Raw genomic sequence first — 19589 nt, 5'->3', positions numbered from 1 at the left:
CGCTTTGCGACTCAGCTTTCCTCCTCCCCTTCTCTGCTCCTCTCCTCGCTCCTTATCGCCCACCCCACCCCCTCGGAAGCAAGTGGTAAGCTCCGCACTCAACGCGCAGGCGCAAGGCGTTGTGGGGCGGGAACCGGAGCAGGGCGGGAGCGGGGCGGGAACAGGGGGCGGAGAGTGTGCGGGCTCGGTTTGGGGCAGCGGCGAGAGCTGGAGCCACCGCCGCTCGAGTGCGCAGGCGCCTGGCGGTTACCGGTCTCGCCATGGAGCGGAAAGGTGAGCTGTGGAGCGGCCTCCGCCACGAGGGGCAACGGCCGCAGGGGCGAGGCCCGGGTCTGTGCCGGGAGCTTTGCCTAACCGCCGCAATCCGGTCCCTGGGCGTGCGGCGCCCCTCCACTGAGGTGGCGCCACCCCTCACTCCCCGCCGATGGGCCGCTGGTCCGCGCCCCTTAGCCCAGGCGTCCTCCCGCGCTGGCCGTCACCGCCCCATGCTACCCGGCGGGCCAGCCCAAGCCTTGGGGCCACTGCAGGGCCCGGCCCTCGGAGGGCGAGGCAGACCCCAGCCACTCGTCCCCCAGACGCGGCCCGAGTCCCGTCCGGCGCATCCAGCCTGGACGCTGCTTTGCGCCCCGTGGGCCGCCCGCCTCCCCTCCGGCCGTCTCGCAGAAGCCGCGGCGTTGGCCCCGGAGCCGCCCCTCAGGCAGGCCCCGCAACTAGGCCTGGCGCCCCTGCTAGGTCTCAGTCCTCAACTTGGTCGCCTCCTTTCCTCCGCATTCGCCCTTCATTCATCCCTCTCTCCTGCAGTGCTTGCGCTCCAGGCCCGAAAGAAAAGGACCAAGGCCAAGAAGGACAAAGCCCAAAGGAAGTGAGTCTTGTACCCCAACATCCCATTCTTTGGATTTTCTCCGGCACCTTTTTTCTGGTTTCATGTCTTGAACGCGCGCCTGCCGAGCTTGGCCACCCCAAGGCCCCAGCCACATGGCATCCGGGCGCCTTAAAGAGTCCCTCTCAGGAACCATGTGGAAAGGGAGCTTCTTTTTCTGAACGCCAGGCCTGGGTTTTAGCAGCCCCAGCTCTCCCTGCAAAGGGCTGTTGGAGGAACGAGCATAGCCCGCCCGGTGCCTTTAGCTTCACAACTCCTGAAAGGAGGCACGGTCTCCCCTAATTTGGGTTTCCCATCCGGAGCTGGGAGATCGTTATCAGTCTATTTGTGAACTCTGATCTGTTTTCGGTATCTGCTTCCTTGCGTCTTAACTTACCTCCAGTGTCTGCTGGGTAGGCCGTCAGGAAATTCTTGAATGAATTTTCCGAGATTATTTAGGGTTCTGCCAGCCGTACACTCCCTTTCATGGAGGAGGGCATGGAGCGAACCTCTGGGTTAGTCAGCTTCTGAGCCTGCAGAGCGCATCGTTTTCTTTGAAATATGCAGGCAGACTATAGTGTATACAGAGTAGGCATCTGTTTCTGCTTCTCTTTGCGCTAAACCTCAAGTCCTCAGTCAGAATACCTTCTGAAGTGGGCATCACATAATGACGTAAAATTTCTTGAGCTAACAGCCTTGGTGATTCTGGAGCGGTGCATTACGTGCCATATATCCAGTTTTATCAACAGGATGCATAGCAGTGGTTTAGTGCTTTTGTGGGAAGCACGAAAGTTAATCACAGCCTAGTAGAAATGCCTGGTGGAGGGTTTGCGCAAGGGAGGCTTAGTCGAAATAACTTTTGTCTTGTGCTAACTTTTAATTGCAGTGGATCTTGAAAATAAACTTTTAGACCATTTGTATTCAGAAAACAATTCTCCATCTGTTTTATTGTTGTTGTTTGGGGGTGGGGGTGAGGTTGGTGCATGGGCCAGGAATGGAATCAGGTGTCCCACATGGCAGAGGAACCACTGAATCACCCGTGCATTCTCCATCTGGTTTTTAATTTTAGTTGCGTTATGTTCTTGACACTTTTCAACTTCCTTGATGTTTTGTAGTTTATTTTGCATTACTAATATCCATGAACTCTAATTATCTGTACTGATAAAACGCATTTCAAAGGCCTTCCTAGGTCACACTAACAAATGACAGTTGTGTGTGTATGTGTGTGTGTGCATTGTTTTTGGAGGCTGCGTAAGGTTGGAGAGAACACATAATTGACTTCTGTCTTTAAAGAGAACTAAAGTGGTAGGTGACCTCACCTCTTACTGTTTCCATCATCTGTCTTAGAAAATTTTTATTTTGTAAGGTGCTTGATGACCAGGACATTTAAGTGTGATTTTTATCTATATATATGTGTGTATATTACCTCTTGTTATCCGTGTATGGATCTTTTGAAACCATTTTTAAATCCCAGATTGATTTAATGAAACAAGCAGGTAGCTAACCTGGTTCTAGTATGCAGTGGGAATTTAAATAAATTACTCTTTTTTTCTTTGCCTTGGTTTTACTAGTCCCTGTGGAGATGATATAATGTGTTATAAAAAGTTATGTTTTCTTACTGCTGTAAGGAGGTAGTGATTTTATTATTCACTGTATTATTTAGAAGTCATCACTCCTGGACACTTATCATTTGGAAATTTTTCCTGATAATAGCCTGAATCAAACTATAATTTGGGAGGAAAATGTGCATAAATGATCATATACTTTATTTCTTTCTAACACCACATATTCGTTACTTTGGATTATCTATTTAGACCATACGCTTTATTTCTAAAGCCAGATATATGTACTTTGAATTATCTGTTACCTCTCCATTCAATGGTATGGGTAACCTAGTGTTATTTATTAATTATTTCCATACTTGCATAAAAGGAAGGGTAAACAGTATGGATAATCTAGCAGTCATTTTACCGAATACTTGTACAACTTTGACTCCAGAAAATAATATGTGAATGAACTGCCTACAATGACTTGTGATTTCAGAGGTGATTGATTGATTGATTGTATGCTGTATGGAGAGGTCACATTTCATTCTTTTTCCTTGTGAGCATCACCTTATTGTAGCACCGTTTGCTTAATCTTTGTTTATTTGGTTATTTATTTGTTGTTTGCTTGTTTGTTTGGAAGGTGCATGGGCTGGTAATCAAACCCGGTCTCCTGGATAGCAGGCAAGAATTCTACCACTAAACTACCCTTGCACCCCCTAGAAATTCTTTATCTTTGTTTTTAATTTATCTTTGATTATAATTTCTCTAAAATTTAGCTTTTTTGTTCCTCCAGCCTCCTTTTAAGTACCTGAAATGTCTAACTTGATTAGAATACTATGTCAGAAATTCAAGCCCAACCTGACTCAGGTAACTTGACTCTGTTCTATGACTCCTGACTGCACTCCTGACTGCTTCCATTTTGCAAATGCAAGCTGTTAGTTACCAGATTAATCAAGGAAAAGGTCTAAGGAAGAGGCACATTTTGAGGGTTTGGTCTTTGAAGTGAGACAGATCTGGTTTGGAATTCTAATTTTGCCACTTTTTAGCAATCTGACCTTGAATGAGTTACTTAAAGAAACAGTTTCATGTATTGTTATGAGTGGTAGTTTCTTCATAATGGAAATTGATCAGGACCTAAAGGTACAAAAACCAAGTATTTAAATGACAAAATTTGGAAACTTTTGGAGGTATGACAGTAGTCTTACTAATTTTTTTTGGGGGGGTGATATATGGGTAGGTAGTTTAGTCATGGTGTGGTACAACTGGAAAGGATTTTCATTCCCCTGATTTTGGAGCTTAAAATTTGAACCCAGATACATGAATTAACATACCCAAAGTCACAGGCTTGATTGTAGCAGAGCCAAAACTGAAATCCAGAACTCCTGCCTACCAGCTCAGTCACTACGCTTAAAGGTTTGTTTCCTGTGCTTTCTTTCACTGTGTTGAAAGATTAGTCTTGTAGGATTTTCATTTGTCTTATATGAACAATTCCTTCTCTGTTTTACTTTTTCAGCCACTGTAGTTTTATTTACTGACATTAAATAGTTGGTGATAATTTCCATTTTACTTTACAGATGAGTAAACTGAGGTTTGCCAAATCACTCCCTTAAGAAGTTAAAAGCTAGGATTTGAACCCAGGGTTTAACAATACTCTAAAGCCCTGGGTAGAAATCATTCTGACTCCAAATGATAATTCCTTTTGATGTTTATGAGGGCAAGTAAGGTAGAGGCTGAGTGAACAGAGAATTCAAGATGAAGGGCCTTGGTACACCTGAGTGTTTGGGTACTCTTTCACTGCCCAGTGGCTTTTATCATAAGTACTGTTTTAATTTCCCTATGAGGGCGGTGCAATGGTAGCTCAATGGTAGAATTCTCGCCTGCCACGCCAGAACCCGAGTTTGATTTCCAGAGCCTGCCCATGCCAAAAATAAAAAATAATAGTAATCTCCCTTTGAGCATTTGGTTTTTAATATGTGCACCAAGAGCAGTGTGCCTTTATCTCTTTGTTGTAAGATTTTATAATTGAATACAGTTTATGTCTGCTCTTGAAATTGCTTCTATGGAACATAATTCCAGAATTGACTTCATGCTTGTTAATTGTATTACTTAGCTTAAGAAGTTAGTTCAGACAGCAATTTTCATTTTATTTGCAGTTAAATAACTTTTATGGGCTTAGTATAAATTTGGTAGTAAAACCATTTAATTGAGTTGGGAAAGTGCTTTTGCTTGTTTTAGCAGTCATTGATCTGTGAAGTCAGAGGGGAGATAGTAGTTTTATTTCTTCATTTTCCAAAAATGTTAATTGTTATATTGAGAATTTAGAAGGGAAAATATTTGGAAAATTTCAATATTTTTATCCAGTAGCGAGTAGTACATGCCAACTTGGAACAGTTTTTTAGAATAAATGGTATTGTATGCTTTTTACACTTAATATACCTTGGAAGTTGCTGCTATCTCAGTTGCATATAGTGCAACTTTCCTATTTTTTTAAAAGTCTGCTTTTTCACTAAATCTTGGAAGTAGTTATCAGAACGCAGGGAATAACCTCATCTAGCATTCTGTTGAATGAATGTATCATAAATTTATTTGAGACAAAAATGGAATCATTGGCATACATTTCCCATAGCATTAAATATTATACATCAGTTTAAATGTTCCCCAAAATGGGCTGTTTCCAGTTTTTCACAATTAATTCACAACTAACATGAATGATGATTTTGGATAAAGCATTGCTCATATTGGTGAGCATGGAAAAAAAAGAAATCATGTTTCTTAAGGATGTATTCGTAAATGTGGTATTTCTGGGATGCGTGTTTTAAAGGTTTTTAATACATATTATCAAAGTTTTCTCCATAAAAATTTAACTTATTTAACTCCTATTCATTAAACAAAGAGTTTTTGAACATATTCTAAGCATCTTTTAAGTCTGTGGGATACTCAAAAAAATCTGCCCTCAAGGGAGCTTTATTTTAGTTGAAGAGAAGGGAGACAGACAATAAACAGTAGACGAACTAGTAAATTATATAGTTTACTAGGTGATAAGTGCTATGGAAAACTAAAAAGTAGAAAAAGATGAGGGATATTGAAAATTGGAGATGGGGTTGCAGTTTTAAGTAGAGTGAAATCATTGAAAAGTGACATTTGAAGGAAGACTTGGAGGTGGAGGAGGAGGGCTGCTCCTTCCAAAGGGAGAACAGTCAGTGTAGAGGTGGAAGTATTTGAGAACATTTAATGTATATGTTAAGTGCCACATAAGAACAGTCACCATAGTGGTGTACAGACATAATTGCCTTGAAATTTGATGTTGGTACCATGAAAATTTAATTTATGCAAATTCTAAATTCTTTGTTCTGAGTCTCGAGGTATGTTTATCAAGGCTAGTGGTCCTGTTTTGGGTGTTTTTTTAAAAACTTTTTCTAAAATTCCAGGTTAACCTTATTTTGTAGCCAATTATAAATGTAACTTATGGCGCAGTGGAAATGGCCACCATACCATTTTCTCATTCACTTTATTGTGAATTGTGGCACTGTTCTTCAGCCTGTGAACATTTCTTAAATGTCTTTTCACCAAGCATTTTGGTCAAAGATGCCAAGTTTTCTGCATTCTGTCTGTATATGATTTTGGTGGCAAACTCCTTGATACTCCTTTTTTCTATAGATGCTTTTTTTCTGTACTTTGATTTAAGAGGAATTATATTTTGCTTTTTTCTTTGCTAGTATAAAGTATAAAAGGATAAATAGGTAGCTCACGCTCATGTTTCTGGTGGGAAGGATAATGCAATTACATGCTCATAGGGATAGATGCTATTTACTAAAGAGGTTGGTCTTTTGAGTCAAACAGTCCTGGGTTCCAACTTGCATCCAAAACCATGTTGGGTGAGCTTGGACAGTGGCTTTTGACTTCTTTTTTATTTTTTTATTTTTTTTAGAAATCATACCATTCTACATATGCAATCAGTAATTCTTAACATCATCACATAGATGCATGATCATCATTTCTTAGTACATTTGCATCGGTTTAGAAGAACTAGCAACACAACCGAAAAAGATATAGAATGTTAATATAGAGAAAAAAATAAAAGTAATAATAGTAAAAACAAAACAACACAAAACAAAAACCTATAGCTCGGATGCAGCTTCATTCAGTGTTTTAACATGATTACTTTACAATTAAGTATTATTGTGCTGTCCATTTTTGAGTTTTTGTATCTAGTCCTGTTGCACAGTCTGTATCCCATCAGCTCCAATTACCCATTATCTTACCCTGTTTCTAACTCCTGCTCAACTCTGTTACCAATGACATATTCCAAGTTTATTCTCGAATGTCGATTCACATCATTGGGACCATACAGTATTTGTCTTTTAGTTTTTGGCTAGACTCGCTCAGCATAATGTTCTCTAGGTCCATCCATGTTATTACATGCTTCATAAGTTTATCCTGTCTTAAAGCTGCATAATATTCCATCGTATGTATATACCACAGTTTGTTTAGCCATTCTTCTATTGATGGACATTTTGGCTGTTTCCATCTCTTTGCAATTGTAAATAACGCTGCTATAAACATTGGCGTGCAAATGTCCGTTTGAGTTTTTGCCCTTAATTCCTTTGAGTAGATTCCCAGCAATGGTATTGCTGGGTCGTGTGGCAATTCTATATTCAGCTTGTTGAGGAACCGCCAAACTGCCTTCCACAGTGGTTGCACCATTTGACATTCCCACCAACAGTGGATAAGTGTGCCTCTTTCTCCGCATCCTCTCCAGCACTTGTCATTTTCTGTTTTGTTGATAATGGCCATTCTGGTGGGTGTGAGATGATATCTCATTGTGGTTTTGATTTGCATTTCTCTAATGGCCAGGGACATCGAGCATCTCTTCATGTGTCTTTTGGCCATTTGTATTTCCTCCTCTGAGAGGTGTCTATTCAAGTCTTTTTCCCATTTTGTAATTGGGTTGGCTGTCTTTTTGTTGTTGAGTTGAATAATCTCTTTATAAATTCTGGATACTAGACCTTTATCTGATATGTCGTTTCCAAATATTGTCTCCCATTGTGTAGGCTGTCTTTCTACTTTCTTGATGAAGTTCTTTGATGCACAAAAGTGTTTAATTTTGAGGAGTTCCCATTTATTTATTTCCTTCTTCAGTGCTCTTGCTTTAGGTTTAAGGTCCATAAAACTGCCTCCAATTGTAAGATTCATAAGATATCTCCCTACATTTTCCTCTAACTGTTTTATGGTCTTAGACCTAATGTTTAGATCTTTGATCCATTTTGAGTTAACTTTTGTGTAGGGTGTGAGAGATGGGTCTTCTTTCATTCTTTTGCATATGGATATCCAGTTCTCTAGGCACCATTTATTGAAGAGACTGTTCTGTCCCAGGTGAGTTGGCTTGACTGCCTTATCAAAGATCAAATGTCCATAGATGAGAGGGTCTATATCTGAGCACTCTATTCGATTCCATTGGTCGATATATCTATCTTTATGCCAATACCATGCTGTTTTGACCACTGTGGCTTCATAATATGCCTTAAAGTCAGGCAGTGCAAGACCTCCAGCTTCGTTTTTTTTCCTCAAGATGTTTTTAGCAATTCGGGGCAAACTGCCCTTCCAGATAAATTTGCTTATTGGTTTTTCTATTTCTGAAAAAGAAGTTTTTGGGATTTTGATTGGTATTGCATTGATTCTGTAAATCAATTTAGGTAGGATTGACATCTTAACTATATTTAGTCTTCCAATCCATGAACACAGTATGCCCTTCCATCTATTTAGGTCTTCTGTGATTTCTTTTAGCAGTTTTTTGTAGTTTTCTTTATATAGGTTTTTTGTCTCTTTAGTTAAATTTTTTCCTAGGTATTTTATTCTTTTAGTTGCAATTGTAAATGGGATTCGTTTCTTGATTTCCCATCCGCTTGTTCATTGCTAGTGTATAGAAATGCTACAGATTTTTGAATGTTGATCTTGTAACCTGCTACTTTGCTGTACTCATTTATTAGCTCTAGTAATTTTGTTGTGGATTTTTCCGGGTTTTCGACGTATAGTATCATATCGTCTGTAAACAGTGGTAGTTTTACTTCTTCCTTTCCAATTTGGATGCCTTGTATTTCTTTTTCTTGTCTAATTGCTCTGGCTAGAACCTCCAACACAATGTTGAATAATAGTGGTGATAGTGGACATCCTTGTCTTGTTCCTGATCTTAGGGGGAAAGTTTTCAAGTTTTCCCCATTGAGGATGATATTAGCTGTGGGTTTTTCATATATTCCCTCTATCATTTTAAGGAAGTTCCCTTGTATTCCTATCTTTTGAAGTGTTTTCAACAGGAAAGGATGTTGAATCTTGTCAAATGCCTTCTCTGCATCAATTGAGATGATCATGTGATTTTTCTGCTTTGATTTGTTGATATGGTGTATTCCATTAATTGATTTTCTTATGTTGAACCATCCTTGCATACCTGGGATGAATCCTACTTGGTCATGATGTATAATTCTTTTAATGTGTTGTTGGATACGATTTGCTAGAATTTTATTGAGGATTTTTGCATCTATATTCATTAGAGAGATTGGTCTGTAGTTTTCTTTTTTTGTAATATCTTTGCCTGGTTTTGGTATGAGGGTGATGTTGGCTTCATAGAATGAATTAGGTAGTTTTCCCTCCACTTCGATTATTTTGAAGAGTTTGAGGAGAGTTGGTACTAATTCTTTCTGGAATGTTTGATAGAATTCACATGTGAAGCCGTCTGGTCCTGGGCTTTTCTTTTTAGGAAACTTTTGAATGACTAATTCAATTTCTTTACTTGTGATTGGTTTGTTGAGGTCATCTATTTGTTCTTGAGTCAAAGTTGGTTGTTCATGTCTTTCCAGGAACCCGTCCATTTCATCTAAATTGTTGTATTTATTAGCGTAAAGTTGTTCATCGTATCCTGTTATTACCTCCTTTATTTCTGTGAGGTCAGTAGTTATGTCTCCTCTTCCATTTCTGATCTTATTTATTTGATCCTCTCTCTTCTTCTTTTTGTTAATCTTGCTAAGGGCCCATCAATCTTATTGATTTTCTCATAGAACCAACTTCTGGCCTTATTGATTTTCTCTATTATTTTCATGTTTTCAATTTCATTTATTTCTGCTCTAATCTTTGTTATTTCTTTCCTTTTGCTTGCTTTGGGATTAGTTTGCCGTTCTTTCTCCAGTTCTTCCAAGTGGACAGTTAATTCCTGCATTTTTGCCTTTTCTTCTTTTCTGATATAGGCATTTAGGGCAATAAATTTCCTATAAATGTCCTATAAATGTCTGTTAAGTCTAGCTCATTTATAGTAATATTCAGATTCTCTATTTCTTTATTGATCCTCTGTCTAGATGTCCTGTCCATTGGTGAGAGTGGTGAATTGAAGTCTCCAACTATTATGGTATATGTGTCTATTTCCTTTTTCAGTGTTTGCAGTGTATTCCTCACGTATTTTGGGGCATTCTGATTTGGTGCATAAATATTTATGATTGTTATGTCTTCTTGTTTAATTGTTCCTTTTATTAGTATATAGTGTCCTTCTTTGTCTCTTTTAACTGTTTTACATTTGAAGTCTAATTTGTTGGATATTAGTATAGCCACTCCTGCTCTTTTCTGGTTGTTATTTGCATGAAATATCTTTTCCCAACCTTTCACTTTCAACCTATGTTTGTCTTTGGGTCTAAGATGTGTTTCCTGTAGACAGCATATAGAAGGATCCTGTTTTTTAATCCATTCTGCCAGTCTATGTCTTTTGATTGGGGAATTCAGTCCATTAACATTTAGAGTTATTACTGTTTGGATAATATTTTCCTCTAACATTTTGCCTTTTGTATTATATATATCATATCTGACTTTCCTTCTTTCTACACTCTTCTCCATGTCTCTCTCTTCTGTCTTTTTGTATCTGACTCTAGTGCTCCCTTTAGTATTTCTTGCAGAGCTGGTCTCTTGGTCACAAATTCTCTCAGTGACTTTTTGTCTGAGAATGTTTTAATTTCTCCTTCATTTTTGAAGGACAATTTTGCTGGATATAGGAGTCTTGGTTGGCAGTTTTTCTCTTTTAGTAATTTAAATATATCATCCCACTGTCTTCTAGCTTCCATGGTTTCTGCTGAGAAATCTACACATAGTCTTATTGGGTTTCCCTTGTATGTGATGGATTGCTTCTCTCTCGCTGCTTTTAAGATCCTCTCTTTCTCTTTGACCTCTGACATTCTAACTAGTAAGTGTCTTGGGGAACGCCTATTTGGGTCTAATCTCTTTGGGGTGCGCTGCACTTCTTGGATCTGTAATTTTAGGTCTTTCATAAGAGTTGGGAAATTTTCAGTGATAATTTCTTCCATTAGTTTTTCTCCTCCTTTTCCCTTCTCTTCTCCTTCTGGGACACCCACAACACGTATATTTGTGCGGTTCACATTGTCCTTGAGTTCCCTGATACCCTGTTCAAATTTTTCCATTCTTTTCCCTATAGTTTCTGTTTCTTTTTGAAATTCAGATGTTCCATCCTCCAAATCACTAATTCTATCTTCTGTCTCTTTAAATCTGTCATTGTAGGTATCCATTATTTTTTCTATTTTTGCTACTTTATCCTTCACTTCCATAAGTTCTGCGATTTGTTTTTTCAGTTTTTCTATTTCTTCTTTTTGATCAGCCCATGTCTTCTTCATGTCCTCCCTCTATTTATCGATTTCTTTTTTGAAGAGGTTTTCCATTTCTGTTCGCATATTCAGCATTAGTTGTTTCAGCTCCTGTATCTCATTTGAACTATTGGTTTGTTCCTTTGACTGGGCCATATTTTCAATTTTCTGAGCGTGATCCGTTATCTTTTGCTGGCGTCTGGGCATTTAGTCAGATTTCCCTGGGTGTTGGACCCCACAGGTTGAAAGATTTTTCTGTGAAATCTCTGGGTTCTGTTTTTCTTATCCTGTCCAGTAGGTGGCGCTCGTGGCACACGTTTGTCTACGGGTTCCACCAGTGAAAGTTGCTGTGGGTCCTTTAACTCTGGAAAACTCTCGCCGTAGGGGAGGTTCCGCAGCCGAACGTCTTGAAAGAGTGCCAGCCGGCCCGGGGGTCTGAATGCGGGGAGGGTCACCGGCCGCCGCAGCACGGGAGAGCGCCCGACCGAATTTCCTAGTCGGCCCGGGGTGCCAAGCGTGGCGGGTGGGCGCCAGCTGTCGCAGCCCGGGAGAGTGCACTGTTCCCAGGCGGACCGGGGAGTCACGTGTTTGGAAGGGACCCCCCAGTCACCGTTCTCCGCAATCGGGGGATTTCCGACCCAACTCTCTCAGTTCGTCCGGGGGACCTCGCGTGGTGGGGGCGCCAGCCGCCACGGCCCAAGGGGACCGCCTGCCCAATTCTGCCAGTTGGCCTGGGAGGGAGGAAGGGAGGGACTCCGGCTGCTTGCCGTCCCGCCCGGGAAAGCCTGCGCTCCTTGGTGATCTCACCGGAGCTGGTTCTCCCAGACAGTCAGCCGTTCCAGGATGGGTACGCCGTCCCTTTGATCTCCGTCGTGTCTCCGTGAGCTGCTCTGTATTGTCTCCACTCCCCCAGTAACTGTTCTGGAGGAGGAAAGGTGAGGGTGGCAAGGCTGTCGAGGCCGGTGGCGGAGAAGCCGGTGAAGGTGGAAGAGGGCACGGTGGTGGTTGGAGAGCCGCCGGAGCAGGAGGGGGAAGAGGGGAGAGGAGGGTGGGCGGGCCGGCTGCTGTGGGGCATGGGCGCCGCGCGCCGGGCCGGCGGACAAAGAGGGGAGAGGAGGGCGGGTGGTCCGGTTGCTGCGGGACGTGGGCGCCGCACGCCGGGCCGGCAGACAAAGAGGGGAGAGGAGGGCGGGCGGGCCCACAAGAGATTTTAAAGTTTGGTATGGGTTACAAGCTCCACAATTTTTCATTTTTCTTCTAGCTGCTCCAAGACTCTGGAGACCAAAAGAAATATTAATTTATTGATTCAGCATCATATTCATTTGTTTACTCCTATCTTCTCTATTCTACTCTTCTCTCTGTTTTTTCTTATTGGTGAAAGATAAATATTCAAAAAAGCAATAAATTTCAAAGTACATTGCAACAATTAGTTGTAGAACAGATTTCAGAGTTTGGTGTGGGTTACAGTGCCACAAGTTTAGGTTTTTACTTCCAGCTTCTCTAAGGTACTGGAGACTAAAAGAGATATCAGTATACTGATTCAGCACTCATGCTTATTTCTTAAATCTGACCTTCTGTGTATAACTCTCCCATCACCTTTGATCTTTCTCTCATTCTTTTTTTTCCTATTTTAATTAATTCATTTATTTTTTAAATACCAAAAAACACCAAACACAAACATTATTATTTTGATCATTCCGTTCTACATATATAATCAGTAATTCACGATATCATCACATAGTTGCATATTCATCATTTCTTAGGACATTTGCATCAGTTCAGAAAAGGAATAAAAAGACAACAGAAAAAGAAATAAAATGAAAACAGAAAAAAAAAAGATTATACATGCCATACTCCTTACCCCTCACTTTCATTGATCACTAGCACTTCAAACTAAATTTATTTTAACATTTGTTCCCCCTATTATTTACTTTTATTCCATATGTTCTACTCGTCTGTTGACAAGGTAGATAAAAGGAGCATCAGACACAAGATTTTCACAATCACACAGTCACATTGTGAAACCTTTATCGTTATACAATCATCATCAAGAAACATGGCTACTGGAACACAGCTCTACATTTTTAAGCAGTTCCCTCCAGCCTCTCCATTAATATCTTGAATAACAAGGTGATATCTACTTAATGCATAAGAATAACCTCCAGGATAACCTCTCAACTCTACTTTGTCTCATTTCACTCTCCCCCTTTTGGTCAAGAAGGTTTTCTCAATTCCTTGATGCTGAGTCTCAGCTCATTCTAGGGTTTTTCTCAATAGGCTCTTCCTCTTGATCTTACATGTATGCTATATATGGTATTCTAATGGACTCCACAGTTTTGAAATTATTGATTCAGATGGTTACTGGCTATTTAATAGTTGCTCTGGTGAAGGGACTGATTCCTGGAACTTTTACACTTTCATCTTTCTACAATCTACCCCCTTCCCTCATTTTTGAAATATTGTTTCGCTAGATATAGAATTTTTGGTGGGCAGCTTTTTGCTTTCAGCACGTTAAATATATTGTCCCACTGCCTTTTTGCCACCATGGTTTGCATGTTAAATTGGCATTTAATCTTATTGAGGCTTTCTCTTTTTTTTTTTTTCACTATCACACAGTCATATTGTGAAAGCTATATCATTATACAATCATCATCAAGAAACATGGCTACTGGAACACAGCTCTACATTTTCAGGCAGTTCCCTCCAGCCTCTCCATTACGTCTTGAATAACAAGGTGATATCTACTTAATGCATAAGAATAACCTCCAGGATAACCTCTCGACTCTGTTTGGAATCTCTCAGCCATTGACACTTTGTCTCTTTTCACTCTTCCCCCTTTTGGTCGAGAAGGTTTTCTCAATCCCTTGATGCTGGGTCTCAGCTCATTCTAGAGTTTTTCTCAGTCCCTTGATGCTGAATCTCAGCTCATTCTGGGATTTCTGTCCCACTCTGTCAGGAAGATCCACACCCCTGGGAGTCATGTCCCATGTAGACAGGGGGAGGGTGGTGAGTCTGCTTGCTGTGTGGCTGGAGAGAGAGGCCACATCTGAGCAACGAAAGAGGTTCTCTTGGGGGTGACTCTTAGGCTTAATTTTAAGTAGGCTTGACCTATCCCCTGTGGGCTTAAGTTTCATATGAACAAACCCCAAGACTGGGGGTCAGCCTGTAGCTTTGGTTGTCCACACTGCTTGTGAGAATATCAAGAATTCAACTTGGGGAAGTTAAGTTTTCCCCCATTCTCACCATTCCCCAAAGGGGACTTTGCAAATACTTTTCCACTCACTGATCAAATCACTCTGGGATTCATCAGGGCATCACCTGGACAAACCAACAAAATCTCATGTCCTATACAAAGTTCCATGTACTTAAGGTGTTTAGTCAACTATCTACATAAGTTATATTAGGAAATGCACTGGTCAAAGTATAGATTTGTACCAAATAAACATTTTTTGCTTTAGTCTCACATATTAGTTAAAATTTTAAAGTATTAAGTACCATCTATTTTCCGCACACTGCAGTAATGACATTCTTTTGTTCTTCCTCATGCAAAAGCATTTTTTAAATTTGTACATTTAGTCACTATCGTTATACACTCTAGGCATTCCTAGATTACACCATCTCAATCTTTATCGTCTATCTTTCTTTGTGATTTCATTTATGCCCCAGCCCTCCTCCCTCTATCATTCTCGTATGCAGCTTCATTCAGTGTTTTAACATAATTGTATTACAGTTAGGTAATATTGTGCTGTCCATTTCTGAGTTTTTATATTCAGTCCTGTTGCACAATCTGTATCCCTTCAGCTCCAATTACCCAATATCTTACCCTATTTCTATCTCCTGATGGTCTCTGTTATCAAGGAAATATTCCAAGTTTATTCACTAATGTCAGTTCTTATCACTGAGACCATACAGTATTTGTCCTTTTGTTTCTGGCTAATCTCACTCAGCATAATGTCCTTAAGGTCCATTCATGTTGTTACATACTTCATAACTTTATTCTGTCTTACAGTTGCATAATATTCCATCTTATGTAAATGTCACAGTTTGTTTAGCCAGCTGTCTATTGATGGACATTTTGGCTGTTTCCGTCTCTTGGTAATTGTTAATAATGTTGCTATAAACATTGGTGTGTAAATGTCCATTTGTGTCCTTGGCCTCGTGTCCTTTGAGTAGAGACAGCATATAGATGCGTCCTGTTTTTTAATCCATTCTGCCAGACTATGTCTTTTGATTGGAGAGTTTAATCCATTACCATTCAGTGTTATTACTGCATGGGTAGTACTTTCTTCTACTATTTTGCCTTCTGGATTTTATATGTCATATCTAATTTTCCTTCTTTTTACCTTTACTCATGGTCTTCCTTTGTACACTCTTCTCCACACCTCTCTCTTCTGTCTTCGTATCTGTCTCTAGTGTTCCCTTTAGTATTTCTTGCAGAGCTGGTCTATTGGTCACAAATTCTCTCAGTGATTTTTTGTCTGAAAATGTTTTAATTTCTCCCTCATTTTTTTTTTTTTTTCATATTTCAGGTGCAGCTTTCATTCAGTGTTCCAACATAGTTACATTACACTTAGGTATTATTGTGCTGTCCATTTTTGAGTTTTTGTATCTAGTCCTGTTGCACAGTCTGTATCCCTTCAGCTCCAATTACCCATTATCTTACCCTGTTTCTAACTCCTGCTGGTCTCTGTTACCAATGATATATTCCAAGCTGATTCTCGAATGTCGGTTCACATCAGTGGGACCTTACAGTATTTGTCCTTTAGTTTTGGGCTAGACTCACTCAGCATAATGTTCTCTAGGTCCATCCATGTTATTACATGCTTCATAAGTTTAGTCTGTCTTAAAGCTGCATAATATTCCATTGTAGGTATACACCACAGTTTGTTTAGCCACTCGTCTGCTGATGAACATTTTGGCTGTTTCCATCTCTTTGCAATTGTAGATAATGCTGCTATAAACACTGGTGTGCAAATGTCCGTCTGTGTCTTTGCCCTTAAGTCCCTTGAGTAGATACCTAGCAGTGGTATTGCTGGGTCGTAATCCATTCTGCCATTCTATGTCTTTTGATTGGGAAATTCAGTCCATTAACTTTTAGTATTATTACTGTTTGGATAATATTTTCCTCTACCATTTTGGCTTTTGTATTATATATATCATATCTGATTTTCCTTCTTTCTACACTTTACTCCATACCTCTCTCTTCTGTCTTTTCGTATCTGACTCTAGTGCTCCCTTTAGTATTTCTTGCAGAGCTGGTCTCTTGGTCACAAATTCTCTCAGTGACTTTTTGTCTATAAATGTTTTAATTTCTCCTTCATTTTTGAAGGACAATTTTGCTGGATATAGGAGTCTTGGTTGGCAGTTTTTCTCTTTTAGTAATTTAAATATATCATCCCACTGTCTTCTAGCTTCCATGGTTTCTGCTGAGAAATCTACACATAGTCTTATTGGGTTTCCCTTGTATGTGACAGATTGTTTTTCTCTTGCTGCTTTCAAGATCCTCTCTTTCTCTATGACCTCTGACATTCTAACTAGTAAGTGTCTTGGAGAACGCCTATTTGGGTCTATTCTCTTTGGGGTGCGCTGCACTTCTTGGATCTGCAAATTTAGGTCTTTCATAAGAGTTGGGAAATTTTCAGTGATAATTTCTTCCATTAGTTTTTCTCCTCCTTTTCCCTTCTCTTCTCCTTCTGGGACACCCACAACACGTATATTTGTGCACTTCATATTGTCATTCAGTTCCCTGATCCCCTGCTCAAGTTTTTCCATTCTTTTCCCTATAGTTTCTGTTTCTTTTTGGAATTCAGATGTTCCATCCTCCAGTTCACTAATTGTAGCTTCTGTCTCTTTAGATCTACCATTGTAGGTATCCATTGTTTTTTCCATTTTTTCTTCTTTGTCCTTCACTCCCATAAGTTCTGTGATTTGTTTTTTCAGTTTTTCTATTTCTTCTTTTTGTTCAGCCCATGTCTTCTTCATGTCCTCCCTCAATTTATTGATTTGGTTTTTGAAGAGTTTTGCCATTTCTGTTCGTATATTCAGCATTAGTTGTCTCAGCTCCTGTATCTCATTTGAACTATTGGTTTGTTCCTTTGACTGGGCCATATCTTCAATTTTCCGAGCGTCATCCATTATTTTCTGCTGGTGTCTGGGCATTTGATCAGATTTCCCTGGGTGTGGGACCCACCTGGTTGAAAGCTTTTTCTGTGAAATCTCTGGGCTCTGTTTTTCTTTTCCTGCCCAGTAGGTGGCGCTCGTGGCGCTCGTCTGTCTGCACGGCAGTCGGCCTGGGAAACCGCGCGTGGAGGCGGGGGTCGCTGGCCGCCGCGGCTTGGGAGAGTGCCGGTCCTAATTGCCCAGCTGGCCCGAAACGCCAAGCGTGATGGGAGGGCCCCGCTATCCAACGTTCCCAGTCAGACCAGGGAGCCACGTGCGTGGAGGGGACCTCAGTCGCCAGCCGCCCCGGCCGGGAAAACGCGCGCCCCTCGGGTATCTCACCGCAGCAGATTCTCCCTGCCCGTTCAGCTGTTCCAGAATGGGGTACGCTGTCTTTTTGGTCTCTTTCGTGACTCCGGGAGCTGTTTCGTATTGTTTCTGTTTCTTTAGTTGCTTTTCTGGAGGAGGAACTAAGACCCGCGCATCTTACTAAGCCGCCATCTTCTCCGGAAGTCTCTCCCTCATTTTTGAAGGATAATTTTGCTGGATATAGAATTCTTGGTTTGCAGTTTTTCTCTTTTAATAATTTAACTTTATTATCCCACTCTCTTCTCGCCTCCATGGTGTCTGCTGAGAGATCTGCACATAGTCTTATTGGGCTTCCCTTGTATGTGATGGATTGCTTTTCTCTTGCTGCTTTCAAGATCCTCTCTTTCTCTTTGATCTCTGACATTCTGATTATTAAATATCTTGGAGTATGTCTGTTTGGATCTAATCTCTTTGGGGAACGCTGCACTTCTTGGATCTGTAATTTTAAGTCTTTCATAAGAGTTGGGAAATTTTCAGTGATAATTTCCTCCATTAGTTTTTCTCCTCCTTTTCCCTTCTCTTCTCCTTCTGGTACACCCACAACACATATATTCGTGCGCTTCATATTGTCTTTCAATTCCCTGAGTCCCTGCTCATATTTTTCCATTTTTTTTCCCTATAGTTTCTGTTTCTTGTCGGATTTCAGATGTTCCGTCCTCCAGTTCAGACATCCTATGTTCTGTCTCTCGAAATCTACCATTGTAGGTTTCCATTGTTTTTTTCTTCTCTTCTACTCTCTTTCATTCCTGTAAGTTCTGTGATTTGTTTTTTCAGACTTTCAGTTTCTTCTTTTTGTTCTTTCCTTGCCTTCTTTATATCCTCCCTCAATTCATTGATTTGGTTTTTGATGAGGTTTTCCATGTCTGTTCGTACATTCTGAATTAGTTGTTTCAGCTCCTGTATGTCATTTGAATTGTTGGTTTGTTCCTTTGACTGGGCCGTGTCTTCAATTTTCTTAGTGTGATTTGTTATTTTTTGCTGGCATCTAGGCATTTAATTACCTTAATTAGTTTATTCTGGAGATTGCTTTCACTTCTTTTATCGAGGGTCTTCATGCTGGATGAATTTGTTGTCTGTCTGTTCTTTGACATTCCGTTCAGCTTTATCTGGACCTTTAGCTTAAGTTTTATTTAACAGAGGAGAATTTTTCAGTTCTTGTTTTCTTGTTTCTTGCCCTGCTTGTGTGGTTCCTTTTCCCCACACACACTTAGGAGGGTCTGCTTAGATATTATAGACCCCAGCCAGATTTTCCCAGACCAAACTGGCCTCCTATCAGGAGGAAAGAGTCACCTGTGTTGGTTTTCCCTGAGGGTGAGACCCAGCAGGTTGAAAGGCTTTCCTGTGAAGTCTCTGGACTCTGTTTTTCTTATCCTGCCCTGTGTGTGGCACTTGTCTGACTGCAGGTCCCACCAGCATAAGATGATGCGGTACCTTTAACTTCGGCAGACTGTCCCTGCTGGGGGCGTGGTGGAGACAGAGAGGTTGTAGGCTGGTTTTAATGGCTTCAAATTACCAAGCCCTGGTGTCTGAATTCCTTGAGGGAGGGATTCCACCTGGGTGGGGCTTCACCCCTCCCCTGGGAAAGGCACTGGCTCCAGATAAGCCCCCAAAAGAACTCACTTCTGCCTATGCCTGGGGCAGTTGCAGCCTGAAAAGTCCTGCCGCTATATCCAGAGGCAGTCAAGCCTTTGTAGATACACAGCCACAAAAACCTCTGTTTTCTCCTTTTTATCCCCCCCTTTTTCTGTCATTCCTGTCCCCTTGACGCCAGGGTAAAAATGAGCAACCTCTGCTTTGATCAGGTTCACCTAAGGTGGGAGCCTATTTTTAGTAGTCAGAACTTGTTAATTAGTTCCACAATTGGTGTTTGATTGTGCCCAGTCCCTGCTGCTGGTAAAGTCCTTTCCTTTCCCCTCTGGGAAGCAGCCTGTGGGGGAGGGGCGCTGGCCACCGCAGCTTTAGGAACTCACGGTTCTCGGGGGTGCTCACAGCCTGTCCAGCTGGTCCAGACTGGGATACGCTGTG

At 40.9% G+C, this 19589-nt stretch overlaps 1 protein-coding gene across 4 annotated transcripts in view; it reads left to right on the top strand.

The window, feature by feature from the left end:
* Nucleotides 1–145: 145 nt before the first annotated feature.
* Nucleotides 146–19589, top strand: part of SRPK1 (SRSF protein kinase 1) — a 131627-nt gene continuing 112183 nt past the window's right edge. For 2 of the 4 annotated variants that reach the window (XM_077161595.1, XM_077161594.1), the window contains exons 1-2: nucleotides 146–273; nucleotides 802–862. In XM_077161595.1, coding sequence (XP_077017710.1) covers nucleotides 261–273; nucleotides 802–862 — 74 coding nt within the window. In that variant the 5' untranslated portion in view covers nucleotides 146–260. Of the gene's footprint in view, nucleotides 863–19589 lie in introns of all 4 variants that reach the window. The other 2 variants (XM_077161593.1, XM_077161592.1) reach the window with 1 other exon arrangement.

Source organism: Tamandua tetradactyla, chromosome 5, assembly GCF_023851605.1.
Source record: "Tamandua tetradactyla isolate mTamTet1 chromosome 5, mTamTet1.pri, whole genome shotgun sequence".
NCBI lineage: Eukaryota > Metazoa > Chordata > Mammalia > Pilosa > Myrmecophagidae > Tamandua > Tamandua tetradactyla.
Note: the sequence above shows the minus strand (reverse complement) of the source record. Positions and strands in the feature narration are given on the sequence as shown.